Genomic DNA, 14,375 nt, shown 5'->3' on the forward strand with positions numbered 1-14,375 from the left:
CTTTGGACATATTGTCAGGAGAGAACAGTCCCTGAAGAATGATGTCATGCTGGGTAAGGTGGAGGGTCAGAGAAAAAGAGGAAGACCCCCAACGAGATGTATCGGTAGGTGGCATCATTGATGGTGTCAAGTGTGGCAGCGGTTGTGGGGTTGGCCCAAGATCTGACATTGTTTCGTTCTGCTGTGCATGGGGTCGCTATGAGTCGGTTCCAACTCCATGGCACCTGACAACAACAACAATCAATTTTTGTTTCATTGCAACAATTACACCCCCCTCCATGAGCCATCAATCAACAGTATTTGCTTCTACTCCCTCTTTTTTTTTTTATGTACACAAAAACATGCAGGGATATACAATCATTTAAACAACCAAAGGGCACATTTTGCAAGCCAGCCTCTTAACCCCTGCACACAAACTTTCTCTTTCCATGAGTATAGAGTCTTCAGCTACTGTATCTCTCCATGCAATCACCTCTGCTTCCTTCTCTGGTGCCACTGCTTCTCTGGTTAGCATCCTATGTTCTGCTCATGCTCTCCCCTCTTGATGATCGTAGGGTCCTCTGTTCTTGGAAAGTAAGATTAACTATTCCTCTCTTTTTGTAACACAACTTCTCCCTTACAGTGTGGCAATCACAATTAGTCATGATAATGGTTACTATTGAATCAAAAGAATTCTATCCCCATCTCCTTTTACCAGACCCATCTAGACAATATGAAAACTATTGAGTGGGAATTCGACCTTGTTCTGAAACTAAACTCCTTCTTGAAAACTTGTAAGACAGTCACTTTGTGCCTTTATAGTCTCCACATTTTAGGTAGACAATGTCTAAGTTGCCCATTCTTATCAACGCTGTGAATAGAAGAGATGGGTTTGATTCTTGATGTGAGTACTCCTTCCCTCTCAGTTGGTATTTTAAACTACTACATCAATAATTAAAGGTCAAGTTAATCAAATTGTAGCAATTTACACTTAATTCCTGTATCAAATTTTCTTTGTCTTCTTCTAATCATGTTCTGATCATCAAGGCATTGAAACTAGGACAAATGGGTACTATCTGCAAGTTTGGATATTCTTGTGGGTCTCTCCTGACTTCATATAAGCTGGACGCTTCACTCTAAGCTCTAGCCCTCCATGGCTATGTCCTTGTCCATGGGCTCAGGAGTCCCCAGGTCTCACCGTACTTCGACCAACCAGTCCTTCTTCTTCTCTCTTTCATCTCAAGATCAACAGGAGTCTATGGAACATGGTCAAACTCAGCCCATATCGTCATTGCTTCCTTTTCCCCTGTTTCAATCACAAGGAAGGTAGAATCTCCACTGAGTAGTAGCCAATCTGTCTGGGCGGGGCTGATGAAAGGAGATGCAGATAGGTCTCTTCTGATACAATAGTGAATAATTGTTATCAGGACTGATTGTGAGGGTTGGAAATGTAAAGGTAGATGTTTTGTAGCAAAAGGAGGAGAGTGATTGACTTTGCAGTCTAAGAATGGAGGTCCTTAGGACTATCAAGGGAGAAGAGTGGAGAGTGGAACCCTACCCAGAGAAGCAGTGACGCTAGAGATGGAGGCAGAGAAGATGACGTGGAGAGTTGAAGTGGCTGGGGACGTTAGACCCAGAGAGGGAGAGGGGATGTGTGCTGACCACCGAGGGCAGGCTTGCAGGGTGTACCCTTTGGTTGGTTGATGATGCATGGAGGGGATTGTAACCATGGCAATGAAACGATTTTTCGATAGGATGAATGTAAAGCTAATGTTTTCCATGTAAACCATCACATAATTAACAATAAAACTTTTTTTTTTTTTTTAAGAAGACAGCCATGCATCTTAACATAATTTCTCCACTTTTACCCATTCAAACCACGTCTCAATCTTTGTGTCCCCAAGCCCTGTTGCTCCATAGTTGTGCTTACATGGTTATTTACTTCTGTCCTATTTAGCCCATGTAAGCCTGCCTAGCTATTATCCCATCTGCCTTGTTTTTCCTTTTCCCTTCCCCTTCTAGTGTAATCCCCCCTCAGCACCCAAACTATCCTGTGTCTATTCCCTACACTGTGCTCAACTTTCCCCTCCCTCCCTTCACTCTACCCCATACATCCCGGTAATCAGCAACAACAAAAAACTCATGTCCCGTGCCCATTTTTTAATTGGGTTATTTGTCCCTTTCTTGTAGAAGCGTTATACGTTCCTATATAGTTTGGAAATTAGTCCCTTGTCTGATGTATCATTGCAAAAGATTTTTTCCCATTCTGTGGGCTCCCTTTTTACTCTTTTGATGAAGTCTTTTGATGCACATAAGTTTTTAATTATTAGTATGTCCCATTCATCTATTTTGTATACTTTTGTTTGTGTAATTTTCAAAATATTTGGTAGTCTGTGTATGCTTGTATTAGTGCCCTCACATTTGTCCCTGATTTTTCATTGATGGTCTTTGTAATTCTGGGATTCACATTTAGGTCTTTAATTCATGCTGAGTTGGGTTTTGTATAAGGCGTTAGATAAAGGTCTTGTTTCAGTCTTTTCCATATCTCTTTCCAGTTCCTACAGCACCATCTGTTGAACAGACTATCTCCTTCCCATATATTTAGGTACTTTGTCGAAAATCAGTTGAGTGTATTTGGGTGGGTTAATTTCTGGATTCTCAATTCTGTTCCATTGATCATTCTATCTTTCATTGTACCAGTACCAGGCTGTTTTGACTGAGTCACTGCCCCTGCCTCCATCCTCAGTCCAGGCTGTCAGAATCGATTCAGAAATCACTGTATTTTGCTTCCACAGGCAGATTTCTCCACAGGTGGGCATGGGAAACTGGCGCCTGCAGCCTTATACAAGATTCAAAACTCCACCTCTGTTCCATAGATGCTCCTTCTCTGCTTTTTCTGCACTTTTCACAGAGGAACATTTCCTATCTGTTTTTGCTTCACCCACCTCCCCAAACCAGAAGTCCCTGAGTTTCAGTTTTGATTTTGTTTTGGTTTGTTTGCCTCTTATCCAAGGATTTTTCATACTGTTGCTACACTACCATTCTTATTATTAATATTACTAATAATTTAGTCATAATGTTATTTTAATTATTACATAAATTATATAAAACTCCTAGCAATTTCTGGAATTTAATGGATGCTTAGCAAAATATAAGTCTCATTTATGATATCACAGAGGTTGCCATAGATCTACCCAACTAGATTAGAAAAAGAGAATAAAATTCAGGAAACAGAATTTAAACATTCCAAGTGAACACTCTCTCAAGAAATAAGCTGTTCATATATTAAGAAGCTTTGTTTCTTAATAAGAACAATAAAAAATAAATAAATAAAACTGTAACAATAAACTAAATAGGGTTCAGTGCCACATGGTATAGGTTCTAACTGATAAAATGTGATATCACAGAACAAAGGACGAAGCAGAGAAAAGAGAAAGTGAAGCAATTCTGCCTTGGGATAAGAATCAGTGGTAATGGGGAAGACTTTATCCAGAAATGAAAGTTTCCGAACATTCTTTATGATAAATAGTAGGTTACTGAGAGAAATCAGTCAATTAAAATCATTCAGTGGTAATGATTGGCATATAACACAGCAGACATACTCTTAACACTGGGATAGCCTCCGTTTTCAATTTTTTAAGATTATCTCAAAATGCTATACCAACAAAACAAATTCATTACCATAGAGTCAATTCCAACTCATGCAGAACTTATTGGACAGAATAGAACAGCCCCATAGGGATTCCAAGGCTATAAATCTTTACAAAAGTTTACTGTCATCTCTTTCTTCCCTTGTGGATTCAATCTCTAACCTTTCAGTTAGCAATGAAACACTTTACCCACTGTGCCACCAGGACTTCTCAAAATATGACATTGCTTTTTAATTTTCTTAATTAAAATTTTTTAATGTTAAATAATATTCTAAGATCATTAAGTCTACCTACTCAAAATGGTAGAAAATGGATACCACCTGATCAAGAAAAAAAATGATAATCACCTTTTAATTAGCCATCTATTCCTGAACACATAGTCTTAATTCATTTTCCTTTAAATCAAGCATTCTTACATAGTCTACTTGTAAAATTGACCTCACAGTTTTATATTTTTTTCATCGATTATATTTATTCTATTCCACTAGACAATATTGTTCAGAAATAGATTTTTTTTCAGTCAAAACCCAAAGTTCTAAAAAAAATTTTTTAATGGAAAAAAGATATTTATGGCATAATACATACATGTTGTTGCTGTTAGATGCCATTGCATTGGTACTGACTCTTAAGGAGCTCTGGTAGCATAGTGGTTACGAATCGGGCTGCTAACCTCAAGATCGGCAGTTTGAAATTACCAGCGGTTCCGCAGGAGAAAGATGAGGCTTTCTGCTCCCATAAAGATTAACAGCCTCGGAAACCCTGTACAGGGTAGCTATGAATCGGAACCGACTCCACCGCACACAACAACATATCGACCTTATGCACAACAGGACAAAACACTGCCCAATCCTGGGCAAACCTCACAATTTTTGCTACACCTGAGCCCATCACTACCACCACTGTGCCAATCCATCTCATTGGGGGTATTTCTCTTTTTCTCTGACCTTCCACTTTACCAAACATGATGCCCTTCTCCAGGGATTGGGTCCCTTATGACAATACGTGTGAAGAATGAGAAATGAAGTCTGGCCATTCTGGCTTCCAAGGTACACTCTAGATGTACTTCTTCCAACACAGATATGTTTGTTCTTTTGGCAGTTTATGGTACTTTCAATAGTCTCTTCCAATATTGTAACTCAAATACATAAATTCTTCTACATTATTCCTTATTCATGCACATGAGGTTATTGAAAATACCATGGCTTGGGTCAGGTGCAGCTTAGTCCTCAAACTGATATCTTTGATCTTCAACACTTTAAACAGGTCTTGTGTAGCAGATTTGCCTAATGCAAATTATAGTTCAAAATTATAGTTCAAAGTAAAAGTACCATTACTAATTCTCCAGGTAGATTTAAATATTTCATGTCCCATACATCCTTCAACTTATTTTCTGAAAACTGTCTTTTCTGAAAGGAACCTTTGGGATATGGTCTAGTGAATCAAAAACTAATATTTCATAATAAGTAGACATTCTCTAACTCTTTCTTAATAATAAATTATTAACCTATGTATATGGCTAATCTCAGTGAAGATTCTATATCCCACCCAAGCCATGGCATTTTCAATAGTTGCACAAGCATGTGAATGCTATACAGTGAATAAGGAATCCATAGAAGAATTAATGCATTTGAGTTATGGTGTTGCAGAAGAATATTAAAAGTACCACAGACTGCCAAAAGAACAAACCAATCTGTGTTGGGAGAAGTACACCCAGAATGTTCCTTAGAAGCCAGCATGGCAAGACTTCATCTCTTATACTACAGACACATTACCAGGTGGGACCAGTTCCTCGAGAAGGACATCATGCTAGGTAAAGTGAAATGTCAGTGAAAAAGAAGAGTTTCCCCCGAATGAGTTGGATGAGGGGCAGCAGCAAAGGGCTTCAGTTTAACAAAGAGTGTGATGACGTCGCAGGACCTAGCAATATTTTGTTCTGTTGTGCATTAGGTGGCCAAGAGTCAGAACTGACTCAACAGTACATAACAACAACAGAATATCCATTTCAAATGTGTCTGACTAAATACAGAGTTTAAACATGTTCTGTAAAAGCTAACACTCATGGCTACAAGTTCTTTTTTTAAGGACTGAGGTATTTTGATTGATAGGAAGTAAGAATAAATCTCTTTTAATTAAGGATCTAAATTTTATCTAACAAAAGTATTATTACAGTTGCAAGCTTTACCTTGAGAGAAAGGAGAAAGTGCCAGCTACAGTCAAGTCCTGTTTTTCCCTCAAGGTTGATGGTTTGGGAATATCACATTTTAGACTTGAGCATTCTCAGTTTCTGGACTTGGGGATTAATTTTTTTTTTTTAATATGGAGTCATCAAGAGTACAGGTTAACAATGTTCATCATATCTTACTGATTGAATGATAGGCCTTTACCATCTATCAAATTACAACTAGTAAGTACCACATAGGTCAGTGTAGAAATGTCCTTTAAGGTTTCCAAGGCTGTAATCTTTACAGAAGCAGAATGCCACATCTTTTCCTTACAAAGTGACTAGTTAATTGGAAATGCCCAATTTCATTTAGCAAGCTAAGCACTTAACTACTTGGTCTCTGGGCTCCTTTGCTAACAGTCGATTTCGACTCATAATGACCTTGTACAAAGTTTCTAAGGAGCAGCTGATAGGTTTGAACTGCCAATGATTTGGTTCTCAATCCAGTTTTTATCCTACAGCACTATGCCAGGAATTCTTAATTGGTAACTTTAGGGGTCTAAATTTAATGTCTTGGTTTTTGAAGAACTGATTCAGGGCAGTCCTTTAAATCTGTGCTCTTTGTCCATGTTGTCAGCCATGGTACTTTACCTAAGCAGACAATACCAAAATAGACAACCATTTATCTATCAGTTTGTCATAATATAGAAACTTCTGTGTTGCTGTGATGCTGGAAGCTGACACCAGTGTTTGAAATACCATCAGGGTCACCCATAGTGGATAGGTTTCTACATAGCCTATAGACTTAGACATATTAGGTCAAAGGAGAGGCAGACCACTTCTGAATGGTTAACCAATGCAGACTTTAAGAAGAGCGTCAAAACAGTGTCAAATTCAGTGCCAGATAATAAGACCCTCAGGTTGGAAGGCACTCAAAATACCACTCACAGAGAGTTATTTCCTCAAAGTAGAGTTGACTATAAAGATGTGAATGAAACAAAGTTTCCAGGACCTTCATTTGCTAATATGACACAACTCAAAAGAGCTACAAATGTCCATTAATAATTGGAACTTGCAATGTATGAAGTATGGCTCTAGGAAAATTGGGAATTGTCGAAAATTATAACTGGTGTTGACAATTTTAATCTGGTAATCATAGGGTTTAGTATGCCAGAAATGAGAGGGGGGCGGGGAAGACTAGGAATGGCATCGCATTCATCATCAAAAAAAGTATTTCAAAATTTATCCTAAAGTACAATTTGGATAGGATAATATCCATACACCTACAAGGAAAATAAGATAGTACCATGATTATTCAAAGTTTTGTATGAACTTCTCATGCCAGTATTGTTAAAATTAGAAAATTCTACCATTTTGTTCAGTCAGAAATTGATCAAACATGCAATCAAGATACATTGATAATTACTGTTAATTGGAATGCAAAAGTTGGAAACAACAAAGAATGATCAGAAGCTGGAAACCATTACCTTAGTGATAGAAAAGATGCTGGAGAACACATGACAGAATTTTGCAATACGAACAGTTTATTTATTGCAAACAGCTTTTTCAACAATATAAAAGGCAACTATGCACATTGGCCTCACCAGCTGGAACATACAGTAATTAAATTGATTACATCTTTGGGAAGAGGTGATTATTACTAGCCAATATCATCATTATTATATTAGTCAATAATCAGCCAAAATAAGGCAAAGGGGCTGATTGTAGAACAGATTTTAATTGCTATATGCAAGTTCAAGCTGGAGTTGAAGTACAGTAAAATAAATAGTAAAAGCCAAAATATGACTTTAGCATGTTGTTGTTGTTGTTAAGTGCCATCGAGTCGGGTCCGACCCATAGCGACCCTGTACAGGGTTTCCGAGGGTGTAAATGTTTACGGGAGTAGAAAGCCTCGTCTCTCCCGCGGAGCGGCTGGTAGTTTCGAACCGCTGACCTTAAGGTTCGCAGCCCGATTCGTAACCACTACGCTACCAGAGCTTTAGCATATACCACATGAATTTAGAGACCATGTCAAGAACAGATTTTATGCATTCGACACTAATAAACGAAACCAGCAAAGTTCTGGGATGACATGAAGAACATCATACAGGAAGAAAGTAAAAGATCATGAAAAGATGAAAAATAAAATAAAGACCAATTACATGTCAGAAGAGACTCTGAAATTGCTCTTGATCATAGAGAAGCTAAAGCAAGTGGAAGAAATCAAGAAGTGAATGGTGAACAGAAATTTTCAAAAGACAGTTTGTGAAGGCAAAGTCAAATATGAAATGGAGTAAGCCTTGGAGTTAGGAAACCAAAAGGAAAGAGCACCTCAGTATTTCTCAAGCTGAAAGAACTGAAGAAAACTCAAGACTTCACTTTTGATATTTAAGGGTTCTATGGGCAAAATATTGAATGATACAGGAAGAATCAAAAGAAGATGGAAGACATTCGTAGAGTCATCGTATCAAAATAACTGGTTGTTGCTCAACCTTTTTAATTGGTATCATGTGGTCAAGAACTGATGATATTAAAGGAAAAATTCCAAACTTAACTGAAGTTATTCATTGGTGAAAACCCAGCTCTGGGAAATGACAAAATAGAAATTAAAATGCTTCAACAAACTGATGCAACACTGAATGTGCTCACTCATCTAAATGAAGAAACTTGAAAGACAGCCATATGACCAACTAATTGGAAGACATCCATATTTTTGACCATTTGAAAGAAAAGATGCAGAAATCTAAATCAACAGAATGCAGAAATGACTGAAAAATATCCTTAACATCACATGAAAATAAAATTTTGCTGACAATAATTTTTAATGATTGCAGCAGCGCTGAAGCAGGGAGCTTCCAGAAATTCAAGCTGGATTCAAGTGAATGAAGAACTAAGAGTATCATTGCTGAAGTCAGATGGATTTAAGCTACAATCAGAAAATACCAGAAATATGTATACTTGTGCCTTATTGGTTACATAAATACATTCGACTATGTGGATCATAGCAAGTTATGGGTAACATTGATAGGATGAGTATTCTAGAACAAGGAGATATTGAATATAATTTAAAGTCAGGAAAGGTGTGGACCAAAGTTGTATCCTTTCAACATCCTTATTCAATCTGTATGCTGGACATATAATCTGAATCGTTAGGTTGTATGAAGAAGAACATTCCATCAGGATTGGAAGAACAGTCATTAACATGCTTCAATATGCAGATGACATAACCTTGCTTCTGAGAAGTGTAGAGGACAAGTTATGTGGAAAAAAAAACAATCAGAATGTTCCTTAGAATTGAGGATAACAAGACTTTGTATCTCATGCTATGGATCAGTTGTCAGAAGGAATTAACCTCTGGAGAAGGGCATCATGCTTGGTAATGTGGAAGATGAGCAAAAAAGAGGGAGACCCTCAATAAGATGGATTGTCACAGTGTCAGCAGCAATGGGCTCAAGCCAACAACAATTGTGAGGATGGCTCAGAACTGGACAGTGTTTCATTTTGTTGTTCATAGAGTAGCTATAGGTCAGAATTATCTTGATGGAATTTAACAACAGCAACAACATCAGTCACATGGGGATGTTACAGCCAAAAAAAAAAAAAAAAAAATGAAATCCATTTTCATTGAATCAGTTATGACTTATAGCTATCTTATGTTCTTGTTAGGTGACATCAACATAAAAAATTGCAAGGAAAGCTAGGACGTAGGAATTTCATTCAGATAAATCATATATAAAGGTAAGTATTTTATTTTTATGGGACAATAAACTACTTAAGAAATAGTGGTTTTGTTTTGTTTTTTTTATCCACTATACTATATTACAAAGACTTACTTTAGAAAAGACAATTTTCAGAAAGCAAGGTGAAAGATATATAAGATGTGAAATGTTTAAGTGTGCCTGGAGAATTACTAATGGTGCTTTTAACTTGCACTAAACTTTTGTCTATGACAGGTTATATCTTCCATCATTATGTTTTCATTTTTTATTCTTCTAAAATAGTATTTCTTCTTTCTGCTACCAAATCAATTTTGATGTGTCTGGTATTTCAAAACATAGATATGTTGGAAGAAAAACACATACTAGAGCAATCTATATTGAATTCTCTAGTGATGTAGTAAAATAAAGGTCTGTCCATGTATCTATCAATAAATTATTTAAAATACTTAATGAATGCCATAAAAGAATATTTTAAGGACATACAAATTGATGGTCCTTTGGGAACTAATTTTCTTGCATCTCAGATACCCTTGAGAATTCTTCATAATCTTTATTTTCCTGCAGGCACAGAGCGTATGGGATTAAAGGTTGATTAGCTGTTATACAGCATTGCAAAGAATTCTATAGAAGTATTCAATAAATAAATAAGTAAACTTAATACACTACACTGAATATCTTCCATGAAATAACTGATAAAACATTTCCAAGATGTCATTTAGAGGTGAGAAATCTTTAGATCTATACAAATCTTTAAATCCTATAATATATTGCTTCATAATCATAGATTTTAAGGCATAGTGTGGTTCATGATGTGAGGAATGAAGTACCTGTGTGATCTGTTCAGAACAATGATAAAATACTTAAATATTGCAGCTCAGATGATTTTTCCTATATAAATCTATATACATGTATTATCTTAAAGAATGTTATTTTGGGATTTTAAATATATTCTATAAGATAAGAAAATATTGTTATTTCTATAATATCAAGACAATAGTTCCTCTTACATTTGTTTTTAACTTACTTCTGTTTTAAATTTTACCATGAAAATTTTAACCCTTTTTGTAATTCAACATCTTAGTTTTAATTTAGGTAAAATGGTAAATAATGATGAATAATATACTGTTATAACTTAGTATCTAAAACCTTTACATTTTTTTAAAATGCACTGGGTATTTGTAATGTGTAACTCAACTAAATACAATTGCACTAATGACTTTGAATCCTAATGACTTTATAATATGAATAACCTATGAATGATACTTGATGCATATATGATTGTTGAATTTGAGCAAAGTAGTGACTTAACATAGTAAAATTCTGGTTTATGGAATATATATATTCCTAACCTTGTTGTCATTGAAGCAATGTATGTAACTGAAAAAAATCTTAAAATAGATTGCTTAATAACTGCCTGAAACCAGGAAAAATAACAGTCATTTATTTTCAAGTATATATACCTATAGCACATAAAATAATTAGCAAAACTCTAATTATTGCTTCTAACAAAAGAATTCATGCATACTTTGTTTTTGTTCAGACTGCTATCTTCCAAGGAATACTTTAAATACCTTATTTCTTGTGTTTGTCTTTCTCTAGGATCTTAGACTCCAACTTTTACTCCTGTGCATTCTTTGGGATAATACTAAAAACACTTTTGATTTGTTTTCATATGACTATTTTTTATGTATGAATATGACATCTAAATAATAATATGTATTATAGAAGTTGTAGGTAATTCTCTTAATATCATCAACAAAGAACACATTGTGACATGGAATGCCTGTCTTAAAGACATAATATTTTGTGTATCATGATGGAGATACATAGGAAGGGCATTTTACCAAGATATCACTAATTTAGTTTGTATAGAAAATACACTATAATTTGGCCTAAAATTGTTTGTATAAAATTCAATAATTTCAGGACCACAATTTTGAGTCTTAACCCCTGCTTTCCAACTATCTGTGCAAAACTGATCATTTTGGTTTCTTTATCTCACTGTTTCTCACTTAGCTGTATCTCACTGTTTCTCACTTAGTTCGGTGTTAGGAATAGTTTTTATAAATAGTACCTCTTTAATGCCATGCTAGCTAAACATTTGGACATCCTATTACAATAGGGTAACATATGCATACAAAAATTTGACTCAACATTGATTCATTATAGCTTTGAAGTCTACAAAATACCGTCTTTTCTTCTCTTTAAGTCATCCTGAATTGTTCATGTATTAGGTTTCTACACTAGACAAAGATAATGAAGGTAAGTATAAGAAATAGAAGATGAAGAGAAATTCTGTCTCAGACATTACTTTCTTTATAAGATTTTCTAACTTTAATTACCTTTGTATTTTTCCCTTGAACTCAATAGCTTGTCTATTAAATAGATATATATTTCTCTAGGCTTTGCTTTCATCTGTCTCTTCTTATTACTTGTTGAATCTAATATCATTTCATAAGCACATATGTTTTCTTGCTATCCACATATACTCTGCTGGGTTTTTTGTATTGGGTTTTGAAGTGGGAAGGATGGTAATTGACACAGAGATGAAAGGATGAAACCACTAACAATAATAATAAATATAAGTATACTCTATGTCTCTTAGTTGCTTATCTAAAATAAAGGTAAGTAACCCACATAGTGATGGCTAAACACTAGGTCACTAAGTAAATGATCAATGGATTGAATTCACCAGAGGCTTCTGGGGAGAAAATACCTGGAAAGCTGCTACCACAAATATTACAGCAAAGAAATCTCTATTGTGTAGCTCTAACATATTATAGTGGTCATTATATGGAGTTAGAGTATATTCAACGGCACTCAACAGAAAAATCAGATCAAGTTAGCCGTGAAAATAAATGAGACAAGAATAAGTTATTTTAGTGAATTTAGGTAAGTAAAATGGCACTATTGTAGTTGTTAAGTGCTGTCAAGCCGACTCCAACTAATAGCAATGCTGCATAGGGTTTTCTAGGAGCAGAAGGTGGGGTTGAAGTACAGTTCAGTGCTTATACTACAGCACCACATCAGTAGTCCAAAATGGCACTAGTCTTTGCTAATGACCACTGTTTATGTAGCTGGATGGGTACATGTGAGTGGGTTCAAATGCAAAGTGTAGCCTAATATACTTGTAATGACAGGAATAAGTTTGGTTACCATATTCAAATTAATCAAATAATCAGAAAATGATCTATAAAGAAATAAAGAAAAATTTACCATGTGTTATAAGGTCCTCTAACTTATGCACATAAAAATAATCTATAATTATATGAGTTATTCTCTGATAGAATTGCAAATTAAATTATAATTCTCTGACCTAATACTCTGGAAACACAAACTTTTTTCTTATTGACTTCACCAATTAGTATTGTTTTAGCTAAAAGAATGCTCTAACTTTAGCTTAAAAACTAATTATGACTTGTTCCTTCATAGGAATCAGGAGTCCTTTGGAAAGTTGCTGCTGTTTCTGTTATTTTATTTTTTCCTGTGAGACCCAGTAAAAGTCAGAGGACTGTAATGGCAAATCATACAAGAGTGATAATATTTGTACTGGCTGGTTTGACTGATGACCCACTATGGAAAGTTGTGTTATTTATTTTCTTACTTCTCACCTATTTACTAAGCATCACTGGCAATCTCATCATCATCACACTCACCCTGTTAGATCCTCACCTAAAGACCCCCATGTACTTTTTTCTTCGGAACTTTTCTCTCCTAGAAATTTCTTATACTACCACATGCATCCCTAAGCTGCTGGTTACCATGGCAACTGGGGACAAAACCATTTCCTATAACTGTTGTGCCACTCAATTGTTTTTTGCCTTCCTTCTTGGAGCATCTGAATTTTACCTATTGGCAGCTATGTCATATGACCGCTATGTGGCCATCTGTAAACCCTTGCATTATACAACCATCATGAACAGCAAAATCTGTATACAGCTTGTCCTTAGCTGTTGGCTTGCTGGGTTCTTTGTCATCTTTCCACCACTGGTCTTGGGCCTTGATCTTGACTTCTGTGCCTCCAACATTGTGGATCATTTTTACTGTGATACTACTCCCCTCCTGCAGCTCTCCTGCACAGACACACAGCTCCTGGAGACGATGGGTTTTATCTCAGCTTTGGTGACGCTCTTGGTAACATTGATAATGGTGCTAATATCCTACACTTATATTGCCTTGACAATTCTCAAAATCCCTTCAACTAGTCAGAGGAAAAAGGCTTTTTCCACATGTTCCTCTCACATGATTGTGATCTCCCTTTCTTATGGCAGTTGCATCTTCATGTATGCTAAACCATCAGTGAAACAAAGCATATCAATTTCCAAGGGAATTTCTGTGTTGAATACCTCAGTTGCCCCACTTTTGAACCCTTTTATTTACACTCTAAGGAACCAACAAGTGAAAAATTCTTTTATAAATATGATGCACAGGAATGCCTGTATTTCAAAGAAATGAATATTCTATTTAATTGTTCAGGTATATGAAATATAGAGTGTGAACTAATATCAATTACCTATTAGTAGCTTTCAATACATAGTTCCATTTCTATTTCTGTCATATCCTTATGTATATCTTTTCAAGCTTCTCTTTGTTCCAAAGAATTTGATTTTTCCATTACTCCGTTTAAATATTTTTCATCAAAGTATCCTGGAATTATAAATTATTATTTGTGATAAGTTACAATATGCTTAGAAATTATATTCTTTAATGATAATTTGATCCAATGAACAATTTGTTGTTCCATTTTATTTAAATATTTTTTTTATTACTTGTAGCATCAATTCACCATCAGTGGCACTGTTCTTCTTTGAAAACAGTTGTTTGTTTTTTTAAAAATATATATATTTTAAAAGTACATTCTATAGA

General features: G+C 35.4%; 1 protein-coding gene across 1 annotated transcript; it reads left to right on the top strand.

Annotated features, from left to right (window-relative positions):
- The first annotated feature begins 13,025 nt into the window (after nt 1-13,025).
- Nucleotides 13,026-13,964, top strand: LOC102815760 (olfactory receptor 6C74-like). Its single transcript, XM_006870114.1, has one exon. It carries the CDS (start codon nt 13,026-13,028, stop codon nt 13,962-13,964), a length of 939 nt encoding a protein of 312 aa, XP_006870176.1.
- The last annotated feature ends 411 nt before the right edge of the window (nt 13,965-14,375 follow it).

This window comes from Chrysochloris asiatica, unplaced genomic scaffold, assembly GCF_000296735.1.
Source record: "Chrysochloris asiatica unplaced genomic scaffold, ChrAsi1.0 scaffold00138, whole genome shotgun sequence".
NCBI lineage: Eukaryota > Metazoa > Chordata > Mammalia > Afrosoricida > Chrysochloridae > Chrysochloris > Chrysochloris asiatica.

Bases quoted from the DNA above. Each gene is read 5' to 3' on its own strand.
- LOC102815760 (XM_006870114.1), top strand. From the start codon at position 13,026: ATGGCAAATCATACAAGAGTGATAATATTTGTACTGGCTGGTTTGACT.